This window comes from Oculina patagonica, chromosome 7, assembly GCF_052425735.1.
Source record: "Oculina patagonica isolate OP01 chromosome 7, crgOcupat, whole genome shotgun sequence".
Lineage (NCBI taxonomy): Eukaryota > Metazoa > Cnidaria > Anthozoa > Scleractinia > Oculinidae > Oculina > Oculina patagonica.
In genome coordinates, this window is record NC_135764.1 from 347,646 (window position 1) to 359,709 (window position 12,064).

General features: G+C 37.3%; 2 protein-coding genes across 3 annotated transcripts; one reads left to right on the forward strand and one right to left on the reverse strand.

Annotated features, from left to right (window-relative positions):
* Positions 1 to 180: 180 nt before the first annotated feature.
* LOC144660286 (MOB-like protein phocein) lies at positions 181 to 4,401 on the reverse strand. Its single transcript, XM_078520895.1, is given in 8 exon segments — positions 181 to 973; positions 1,605 to 1,716; positions 2,098 to 2,177; positions 2,643 to 2,729; positions 3,043 to 3,186; positions 3,535 to 3,597; positions 4,322 to 4,363; positions 4,366 to 4,401. Coding segments are annotated over 8 exon segments (708 nt in total). The 5' UTR covers positions 4,387 to 4,401; the 3' UTR covers positions 181 to 814.
* Positions 4,402 to 4,455: 54 nt separating this feature from the next.
* On the forward strand, positions 4,456 to 12,050 carry LOC144660284 (succinyl-CoA:glutarate CoA-transferase-like). 2 transcript variants are annotated; one of them, XM_078520892.1, is made up of 13 exons: positions 4,468 to 4,599; positions 5,028 to 5,085; positions 5,616 to 5,689; positions 5,856 to 5,941; positions 6,104 to 6,154; positions 6,542 to 6,754; positions 7,018 to 7,161; positions 7,671 to 7,766; positions 8,639 to 8,710; positions 9,747 to 9,844; positions 10,332 to 10,434; positions 10,531 to 10,594; positions 11,353 to 12,050. In XM_078520892.1, the coding sequence occupies exons 1-13, from the start codon at positions 4,533 to 4,535 to the stop codon at positions 11,526 to 11,528; spliced, it is 1,302 nt and encodes a 433-aa protein (XP_078377018.1). In that variant the 5' UTR covers positions 4,468 to 4,532; the 3' UTR covers positions 11,529 to 12,050. The 2 variants fall into 2 exon arrangements, with proteins under 2 accessions (XP_078377017.1, XP_078377018.1); XM_078520891.1 differs by lacking the exon at positions 11,353 to 12,050 and having other exon boundaries at positions 4,456 to 4,599; positions 10,531 to 10,779.
* The last annotated feature ends 14 nt before the right edge of the window (positions 12,051 to 12,064 follow it).

Here is a 12,064-nt window from a genome sequence, read left to right on the forward strand (position 1 = left end):
CGGCACCTAAAGTAATTTAGTTACTTTCCCATGAGTAAAACATTTCAATCCGTACTGGAAATCATTCAAGATAAACAAAAATTAAAACCTTGTCAATCTAGTTGAAGACGAGAAGCGAGGTCTTAAATGTTTGCAGCTCTTTTAAATTAAGTTAGGCTAAAAAAAAAACAAAAAAATAAATAAAAAAAATTACCTATTTTTATTTGTTTGTTTAAAACACAGTATATTACAGGTCAACACAGCCTTAACGTGTTGAGGTATAAGCGAATTACATAGCAATCACTGTCTAGGGAATTGAGAAGTGTCCCACAGTTATGCTATTGGATTGAGTCTGGCATGGGAGTGGAGTCACCTAGTTTATAATCAAACTGAATAAAATAAATTACCTTCTATTTTTATTAACTGTGCTTTCAATAATGCACAAACTTTGAAAAGATTGCATTTTTTTTTGCTGCTGTAAATCGTAATTATGGTGACAGCAAACAAAACTTGAAAAACAGTAACAAACAAAATAGATAGAAGTCTACGACTCACAACTGACGGACGTGACCTTTTGAACCAGTGAAGGTGATGTTTGATGGAAGTGAAACTTAACGTCACCGTTACTTCAAAGACAGAAATTTGGGGCGAGTGCTAACTACAACAGGTGATGGCAGTGAATGTAGAGGCCGACTTTATCTTCCACTTGCCCCGAGTATTTGCCCTTTGTTTGAGCCTCATTATTAATACAAGTGTTTTGAAAGCTGTTTATGCTGGACAGCAACCCTGCTGAATTTTCCCCATTACATGTTGGTTCACAATCCTGTTGAATTCTTCAGGCTTCACTATCCATTGGATTTTCATCTCTGGAATCCTCAGGGGGTGGGGGTGGGGGTGGCATGGTATCCTCCATAGGAACGATTAGATTCTCTTTTGCCATCAAGTCATACTTAAGCACATAAGTTGTAAATCTCTTGCACAGTAGAGTTTCATTCTGCAATAGAAAAAAGCATCTGTGTGACTCACAGAAGTAACCCAAACATTTGTATTCATAATTGTGTCAGTAGTGTAGCAGCCCTCATATGCATGTCATTCTGCTGATTCTCTGGTGTAGCAGTAACTAATATTTTTTGGTGCTAGGGGCATTTTTCCTGTCGAATGATCTTTTGTTATCTAAAGGACGAGCCATTCATGTGCGACCTTGAACGAGCTACTGCCTGACCCAGAGTAGCAGACCGAGGGTCCTTTAAGTCACCTAAACATTTGTCATAAGTAATTCTCTGTAAGTAATGAACGTTTATTCGTTTGTCTCCGGATCGTTTGAGATGTTGATCGCGACGTTTCGACTGCAAACTGCAGTCTCATCAGGCGAGGTCGATTGTTTACGCGCGCTTTATGCACGTTGTTCGCGTGATGTGCTTTCGATCCCATATTCGATCCCTTATTATTCTGTAATATCATTATTACTCTGTAAGTGGGCATTTTCCTGCAATGCTATCTCGTAAAATAGTGTCATCTGACTTCGGTTAATAGGTGCTTTGGCTGATTTTTTCATGATGCCCACTTAAAACCTCAATTTGTTAAGATCTGTCATACTTGACCTGGTTAAAAAACAAGATACTTACCTCAAATTCATCATAAATGCTCCGATGGTGAAAATAAGCATGTGAAAATATCCTATAAACTCGTCTACAAACTGAACCCAGCTTAGCCACAGATGACTCCTTGATACTCACTCTAAACATCAAAACAGGATAGAAAACAGGATAGAAAACAGGTTTTCATGACCATAGACAGGAGAAAATAAGAAAGCAAGTATACCATGACATAACAAAGCCATCTTTTGGAAGTCAGTGTTATACTAAGATTGACTCAACTGTGATCAAAATCTGATTTCTCTCTAGACAATACAACCTCAATGTTTAGAACACAAGAAAGGAGAATTTGGAACTTCAGCAACTAGAAGATATTGTCTTTATGTATATGACAACTGTGTACAACCAATGCTGGGAACTAACATTTAACATATTCTCTCCTTTTGTTCTTGGCAGAAAATGCCTTATTAGCAGGAGTGTACTAAATGCAAGCATAAAAATAACTATTAATGACAAACATTACCTGCTGGGAAAGTATTTGTTGCTATTAAGTAAAGAGGCCGCACCATCCAGAGTATGCCTTGTGTAATCAATAGCTGGACACTGTTAGGGAGAAAATGACAATCAATCAGTGAAGTTGGACTGTTTCAAGCCAACCAGTGGTCCTCTAATAATACTGTGATCTCAGATTTAAAGCAATAATTGGATAAAAACTCTGTGCATTGCCAACTGAAGGGATTTTAATTTGTACCAATTAACATAGATCTCAAGTAAAAACCCTCATTTGCTATATGTACTTTGAATGGCTGAGAGAACCAATTTCAGGAGTAGAATGATGTAAAGGTATATAAAAATGAAGGTGTTCTCTATTTTTTAATAATTAAAATAATTTTTATATTTTTATATATATATTTATATATTTATATTTTTTATATTTTTTTTTTTATATTTTAAACAGCGCTTTAGAATTTTTATATTTTTAGCGCTATATATATTTATATTTTATTTTTTTTTTTATTATTATTATTATTATTATTATTATTATTATATAATTTTAATATGTCTTACCTCTCTGGGGGTTTTGTGTGCAGCACATAAGAATATCCACTGCTCTGTAGCTGTCATTTGCGTGCAGGTGGAAGGTGTACAATCAGACTGAAGAAAAAAAAAATAAATGCTCCTTATTATGTGACAATAAATGTTTTCCTAAACAAAATTTGTGATATACAGTCTCTCTTAAATGGACGCCATCAGGACCGTCTCCAACTGTACATCTTAGAGAGATGTCTGTCTTATAGGGAGTTTAGTTACAGTAAAATGACTGAAAAAACGGAAGGACATGCCAACACCAGGTTTTTGTCCGTTATGAGAGAGTTAACTGTACACTGTTTCTTGTTTGTTTGCCAAAATGTAGTCTTTTGTTGCTCATTCATTACATACAGTTACATGTATGAATAAGGAATGTTACCTGAAGTTTGACAGCTAGTCCATTCAGTTCCATACAAAACTCTCTCAGATGTTCATATTTCCACACCCCTTCATCCTGACCCTCTGGTGAATCTAAAATGGCTTCTATATTTGTGAAGTCTGCTCGGATCTGTTGTTGGATGTACTAAATACAAAGAAACATGTTACCAGCCTGAGTTTCATCCAAGAAGAGCTTTTGAAAGCCTTTGGTTATAACTGATCCTTTCTTGCCACTTTTACTTTTTTTAAATTAAAATTAACCCTTAAAAGCTGGCCCCCATAAACATAAGTCAAATTAAAGAAACAAATCAAAGTGCTAACATGATGCCCCCTAAAAGTAACCTGATTATTCTAGTCTTCGCAGAAAAATAGTCAATTTTTTTCTTATCCCTCAATCAAGGAATGCAAACCAAGCTGTCCCCTCAGAAATGTCTTTTGAGCCCCTTTAAAATCTTGTATACAGGGAGGGTGTAGATATACAGTATTCTAGTACCTGCTGTACTGCTAATGTACTGTCCATCTCTTCAAATGGTTCATCAGGCCAGCCGTACATATCCTGTAAAACATAATAAACAAGCTGTGGTTAGATGAAAACTGCACTTCTCGCTCCAGTAAAATTACCTTATTATAGGAATATAACGAAGATTTTAACAACGGAACAAAATGTACGCGTAAAAATTAACACGATTGTCGAAAATTTATGTTAACATGATTTTAACGCGAATCTCATGTGTTGTGCATGAAGTTACCGAATTGATCATAGTAAAGCACCACGTTAGACCACCTCAACAAGACTGAGGAGAATGTACAACAGAAGCAAATGGACAGGGAGGACCCGTGTGTCCCACGCTCTGTGAGTAGAGAGTGGTGTAGAGGTAGTGTGAAACATGGCGAGGAGAAACGCGAATCGAAATTGCGTTAATTACATGTATCGTTAAATTCTATAATAAGGTAAACGTCTACTGTATACAAAGTACAACGAATAGATGATGGAAAATTAAAACGGCGACAGTCCATTTCTTAGTATAGGATATTTTAATAAACTTGATCTGAAACATCAGTAACCTAGGCTTAAAAAGGTAATTATCAAAGCTTCCCAAACTTATACGTATTTACATTGTTGTCTAGATCAGAAATGAACCTGAAAATTATGAACTCAAGAGTCACGTCAAACTGTTTCATCGTAAATCAAGCCACGTGAATCCCTTCAGTCTTATCCCTAACAAAAAAAACTGACCCCTAAATCCTTTACAACAATAAATATAACAATTAAAACTTACAGCAGCCTTGGTTCCCGGCCTGTTTCTTCTTATGATTGTAGTGTTATCACATCCGCCGCCGCCATTTTGATTTTGGAATTTGTTTTGAGGGCGCACAGCGGTCAGCGGATATCCAAATAAGGAAAAGGGTTTTTGGTACCCTTTAACACTGGTACATGAAGTACTAACCCGAAACTTGGCTGGAACACTTGATCATTTGTACATGTAAACAATGATTACTCGTAAATTATTTCGCTGTGTTTTACCATTTGATGGCTGTTTCTGCAAAAATATTATGGGTAAGTAATTAAACAATCATTTTATTTGTTGTTATCTTTTCAAACCTTTGGTGGTTCTTTTTTCCTCCTTTTTTTTGGTAGGATGACAAAGGGAGTAATTTTAAGACCCCGCAATAAAGAAAAGAAAGTTATCATTAAGTTATCAGTGCACTTCTTATACTGTGACTGTGCTGAATAAATATTAAGATAAGATTGAAATCTGGTATTTCATCATCATTGTTATTGTCATCATCATTATCACCCCTGTAATCACCATCAAAATAATCACCATCATCATATCATCATCATATTATTTAACTGTTAGGACTCGTTTTTATCTCATTGCTACACTACTGACTTGATAATCTTAAAAAAAGAAACAATCAAAAAGTATGTGGAGATGGCCATTTACAATTTATTCAATGTATTTGTTGTACAATGTTGTACAGGTAAAAGATCACTGATAACTGGTCCATTAGCAGGAGTTAAAGTCTTAGATATGACAAGGTATTTGATACAGTATATTCTAGCCTCCTGTTTATAAATAACTTATGTACACTGGTCCAAATATATGCAAATTAAAGTAGTTTCCAGTAGCTATAATTATATTTGAAACGGGATCTCTGGCTGATGGGCCACTTGGCTTGGATGAGACTTAACTTTATAGTTATATTCGATAGGGATGGTGTCTGGCCTTGTCTAGCTAATGGTGAATTTTTTATTCAGATTAATAAGTAAAAAAGTCGTGTATGTAAGTTCACTTTTAGTTCACGGACAGAACATGAAAATGTCTTGTTCCAGAGAATATCCATACCCCTCCCATGAAAGGTTGTTTTTTTCTTGGTTTGACTCCCACCACCCCTCTGGAAATTCCAGTACCGGTAGGCCCAATACTTTCCTTTAAAAATTTTGGCTTTTGAGACCCCAACCCCCCCCCCCCCCCCAACCCCTTCAGAATTTCCAATGACCTTCTGTGGGGTGGGTATGGATATATTTTGGAACTCCACAAATTATGACAAATGTTTATTTTTGTATAGAATCCTTGCAGGACCTTTTACAACAATGCTTCTTGGAGACTTGGGAGCTGAAATAATAAAAGTTGAAAAGCCAGGTATATGATATAATAATTTTACAGTCAACTCTCAAATTAAATAGATACATTTTTTATTAATATCTTTATTAGATAAGGGGTGACATGCGAGCAGCATGTAATTATATATGAATAGCTGTTACATATAATATCTGAAACATTTTTTCATTATTTCTGTTGACTTTAGGACTTGGAGATGACACAAGATTTTGGGCTCCCCCATACTGTGGAGATCAAAGCACATATTTTCTTTCTGTGAATAGAAACAAAAAGGTAATTAATTGTACTATTAATATCTTAAGCTATAAATCAAATACACTTTGCCTTGCAGAAGCCCCTGGAGCAGTAAGTCAGTGATATGTATTATTACATGGATGGTAGTTTGGGAAGCTATTTTTCCCACTTAAAGTTGTTACTTATCTTGCAACTTTTCAGAGCATTGCTATAAACATCAAGGATCCTAAAGGCGCAGAAATTGTCAGAAAGGTACTCGCAGTGATTGTATTTTTATTATCAATTTATCATATTTTTCTACTTAAAATATATCCTAGGTAAACAGATGTTTTTCGCTGTGTACTTAATTCTTGACCTGTTCAAAAGATGTCTGAGATTTTAGCAGAAAAATTCCATAGTGATGACTTTAATCTACAAACATTTACTTGACGTATCCAATGCAGTCTCTCAGTTTGGTTCTTACTTGTGAGCAATTCAAAACTGAGCAATAACCAATCCAAGGCGCTGTAGACATGGATTTCTAAAGAGCTATGTCATCATAAGTATGGAGATTCTGACAGATTAATGTTGACTTCTAGGCCAAATCTGAGCAAGAGTTTATCTGAAGTGAAATATCTGTAATTTTAATCTACTCAACAGCTTGCTGCAAAGTGTGATATTCTAGTAGAAAACTACCTGCCAGGAAAACTGGGCAAGCTGGGTTTAGGATACAATCAACTTAAAGCATCTGTGCCTTCCTTGATATATTGTTCCATAACAGGATATGGACCTGGGGGACCTTATGATCAAAGGCCGGGATATGATGTCATGGTGTCAGGTGTTGGTGGACTGATGCACATAACGGGCCCTGAGGTAACTCATCTGATCACCCCTTGATCACATTACATTCACACCCTATTATACTGACTAAATTTGATTATAGACTTAAAATAAAGTGTATGTACTAATTTTTAGAATGTGTTAGAAATAGTTCTTAATTTGTTTGTAAACACTTTGCCTCTGACTGTAATAAAAATGGATTCCTATTTAGAAAGTTATTTCTTGTAACCCACTGAACATTACTGTAATTGTGCAATAAAATCTTTAACCATTACTTTTTTTTTGTAACCATTTAGGATGGTAGCCCATGTAAGGTTGGCATTGCAGTAACGGACTTAACAACAGGATTATATGCACAAGGAGCTATTATGGCTGCTCTTATACAAAGGCAAAAAACAGGACTAGGACAGAAAATAGACTGCTCTTTACTGGCATCACAGGTATTTTCGTAGTTGTCTGTATTCTGATTGTTTTAATATTGACATGTAAATAAATCATATCAATTGTCTAATTTTCCATAAGTGTATCGTGAAACTGAATTAGAGAGAATTTATTATCACAGAGCTGTAAGCAGTGTCTCCTTTCTCCTGAAACTGAGTGGAAAAAGTATATGTGAAATCAATGGGTGACAGGCAATGGAGCTGTAGGTATTGTGGGTGTGGTGGTGGGGGGAGGGGGAGAGGCAAATTGAGACTGCTTTCTGCCCTGTTGTTTTGCTGTGTTAGCGGTTTATCTGGTTCCTTTTAGGCCCAACAGTCAGTCCAGGATCTAACTTCTCTGCACAATATCGATACAACGGTTATGTCAAGCACACAAAAAAAAAAGCACCTTAGGATCAAGGGTTATCTAAGGAAAATTTGTATGCTGTGATGCCAAGGCTTAAGTTCCCCTTTTAACGTAAGAAAAGCACTGGGCAATTCCTGATTTGTACGTGGAACTTGTGTTGCAGATAGCCATGCTAAGTCATGTTGGCACTAGTTACCTTAATGCTGGGTTTGAGACAGGCCGGTACGGAACTGCACATCACAGTATTGTACCATATCAGGTGAGAATGAATGTAGGCACGCATCACGTGCAGAGAGCTTTGAGAAAGTCTAGGCATATAGTAGTGAGGAGGAGAGTCATAAGTAAGTAAGTAAGTAGTTTTATTTATAGAGGGTAACATTAATATTTAAAGTAACATTTGGCCCTCCTTTTTCTGAAGCTTACTGAGCCCCCAGTGGTAAAAATGATTTATTGCAAAGGGAAATCATGGGCATAGCATCTTATGCTGGCTTATGTCAGAATGGCTAATTCAAGACATTTAACCTCCAACCCTGCCTTTCAAAGTGCAAACTTTTCAAATGAATTCCCAGTGCAATAGAGATGAATAGAATACGCACGAAATCAGTGTGAAGGTGAAATTTGTTTGGAAAGAGCTTCTTGTAAACAAGGCTTGAGGCGATTTTGAGCAATTTTGTCTTATGTGGAAGGGTGTGGGCAGAGGTGTGAATGCAAACTATATAGAACTTTTTTGACGTTGCGATAGTGTACTGAAGATCCTCTAGAGGTGATGTGGGTTAAAAAATCCATCTTTTAGTTTATAAAGTTTATTACTTTAGCGTAAACTCAAAATGTACGTGAGTTTTCCAAACAGGTATTTTCGGAGAAATGTTAGCTAGCCACAGATGTTTCCAAAAGTGTTAAAATCTCTTCTTCGTTTGTTGCCTTAATTTCCGCGTCCATCAGTTCCGCGCAGCGATCGTTTCATTTTAAACTAAAGCTTACAGGTGAAAAAAAAAAACACATCGTATTCAAACCTAAAAGCGCAGCGACGCACGTCAGTTATTGTGTGTATTCATGCCTTCCAGAAAGCCCAACAGACTAGCTATTTAACGATCTGATAGTTAACGTTCCGTGACTTTTCTTGTTCCTTAGGCTTTCAAAACTCAAGATGGACACTTTTTGGTTGGTGCTGGAAATGATGGCTTGTTTAGAAAACTTTGTCAAGTAAGATAAACGTCTTTCTTCATTCCATATAACACTGTACCCAGGAAAACTGTAAGACGTACTTAACGCTTGTATGTGTCAATAATAAACACCCTTCCATCCATTAACAGAGTACACGTTGCAAATCTGGGCACGCAATAAACATTGTTTTTTTACTGTATGCTCAGAACTAACTTGTTCACCTTCAACTTGTAAACAACTGCAAAAAATCTTCTTTAGAAATCTACTACTAATAAATTCCAAAATTGTAAGTTTTACCAGTAATTTTAATTTCTTAAGAAGCCCTTCTCGTGAAAAGGAAACAAAATGAGTTAGCGAGAAACGAGACGCGCCTGTCGAGAAGGAATACGCATCTTCAGAGAGTACAAACGCTTCTCGCGAGAAACGAGATGCTTCTTCCGAGAATCCAGTCACGTCTCGACCGGTCTCGAAATGATATGCGTGTTGAGAAACAAGACGCATCCTGAGGGAAATGAGATGCATCTCTCAAGAAACGAGATGCGTCTCTTTACTTTACACAAGAAACGAGAAACGTCCCAAGAGAAAGGGGACTTGCCCTCTCTCTCTCGAGAGAGAGGCACGTCTTGAGAAAAGGAGATGCGTTTCTTGTAAAACATAGTAGAAAGTATAGTAAACGCATCTTCCGAAAAACAAGGTCAATATTCCATTTTCCTTTTCGCTCCTTTCTACACAATTTCTAACTCGTCCCAGTCATCTCTGTGTGTAAGATGCGGGATATAAATGTCTTAGGAGACGACTAGGTGACTCTCAATCTGGGGACACATGATTTGGCAACATTTGACAAAGGGAATTTCAAATCAAGCCAATCAAATCACCCTTTTAAACTCTGTATAAAAGGGATTTAATTTATTGGTTGTTTTTTGTTAAAACTAAATCAATCAAATCACGTGTCCCCAGAGCCACTTGTTTCTCGGCGGTGCCCAGGCTCAGCCGGCTGAGAGGGACAAGCGGTTCTGGGGACGAGAATGAAGATATGATAACGACAGAAAGGCTTATTATTGTTTTTGTTGGTTAGTTATTAGGTTTAGATCATTTGGCCGATGACCCATTGTTCTCTACTAATGCGGCCCGAGTTGAAAATCGTAAGGAGTTGCTTACTATTCTTGACAAAAGGTTGGTTGTTTTACATGTAATTGCACTACGGAATAAGTAGTCAACAAAAAACTAATAAACTTTGTATCATATCAAATTTGCGCGTTTAGTTCCTCTCAAGGAAACGCAAAGTAAGGAAGTATTTCTTGGTGTTCTGCTTCTTATCTCCAAGGCTGCACAATATGCATTTCTGGGAGACAATAACGTAACTGATCTCTATATAGTCAAAGAAAATGTAGGACTTTTTAGTAATTAAACAAACTAATTAGTAACTAATTTTGCCATATCGGAGTAGTGGGCTTAAGTACTGGGCAGGGTGTCATGTCTGACCGGGCTCTGACGAACCTTTTACACATACGCTCTCTGGTGTCGCAAAACAACATCTTTTACAAGATTATGGACAAGACGAGCGCGGGCGAGCGCAAAGAAAAAGGAAGAGAAACTGTAGGGAAGATACATTATTGTTGTTGTTATTTTGAATTACATTTATTTCTCGTTTTTATTGCAGCTTTCTTCAAAGAACTACAAAGGACTGGGCCGAGGCGTTTGATGGTTCCGGAATTCCTTGCGGCCCTATAAATAACATAAAACAGGTGTTTGAAGATCCGCAGGTAAACTAATTAAAAAACAATTCTCAAAACAAGACGTTAAACATGTTGTAATGCTCTTCGATAAAACAAATCTTTATGCTGGATATCTTTTTCCAGGTAAAGTACAAACAGATGGTTCAGGAGCTGGACCACCCCACAGCAGGAAGGATACGAGTACCAGGTTACCAAGCCAACTGCTCCTCAGGCCTCCCCGTGCGCACGCGTCTCCCATTTCTTGCCTTGCCTTGGAAAAGTAACGGAAAAAGTCACTTTTCTTATATGGGAAGGATAAAGGAGACGCCTGCACACGGAATGGGCGCAAAAAAAAAAATCAGCTGGGAAGGAGACTTTTTGACGTGACATAGCAGCTTATAGCCTTATATAATTTATATACTTTATTAGTTTTAATTTGTTATCCATAAGCGACAATTCCTGTGAAGCAAGCTGTCAGTGTGTTTTTGTATGCTACTTTTCGAGCTGGGCCTCCCTCGAAAACTAAGTGTAACATTATCATTAGCCTGTGAAGGCTAATGATAAGGAAGGCTAGTGAAGGCTTCCTAGTGGGTATGGGGCAAAAACAAATTCGGTGGCGGAGCGGGGCGCATAGTGAGCCTGTTCTCAGGATACATTATCGCAGTGTTCCTTATTTGTTAAACTTGGCACTAATAACGAGGAAAGCTTAAAGCCCTGAATGGTTAAAAACAACAACAGCAACTAAATACCATTTTAAGAATATTAGGCTGACCAGTGTGGTTTCTGTAAACCTCTTAAAATGACTGTATTTGATTTAGTGTTGTTGTCGTTTCTTTAGTTCAAGAAACTTTCGCAACGATCCCGACTTCACTCCCGCTTTTTTTACTTGTGAGTTCTACCTTCTGCATTTTTAGTATCCGCGCCGATTGGAGACTGAACCTGTTTTTCTTGTTTCTTTGTTTTTAGGTCCAGCTGTGGAATATAACGGGCAAACCTGTCAGGGGGTACCCACCGCACCGCCCATTTTAGGTCAACATACAAAAGAAATTCTAACAGAACTCTTAGAATACAATGACAAGGAAATTCGTAATCTTGAGCAAGATGGAGTTATAGAATCTTACATTGAAAATAAATTTGAATAAATCGCAGCTAAATATTTTAATATAATTTATGTAGATGCCTACGAGAACTTTTAATTGTTAGCCGCCAGTTGTTTATCGGAAGACAACCCAGATTAAAAGTGAGATAACCAAGATGGAATAATTTGGCCACGAGAGTGGCGATTTATTGACTAAAATAGCTTTAGTGACAGCTTAATTACCAAAAATACGACGGATCGTTAGCGCAGGTGGGCGTGAAAACAGGCCCAGCCGTAAGCAAAAGGCCAGTGGCTGATGAAGGCGGAATGACTGGGGATGGAGGCGGGAAAATTCTATGATGTGTACTCCTCGAACGTTACGAAGAATGAGGACGAACACATGTCTTACACTCTCCTTGTATGATGGGAATAAAACCGCGGAATTCAAGATATTCAATTTGGTTAACGATGAACGGATATATGCCGAATTCCAGCCTTCAAAACAGCCACCTGGCAATTACGATAAGATAATACTACAATGTTTACTCAACTAAAATGTTTCATAACTAACGTCGGCCTTTACATAAATGACATTATGGC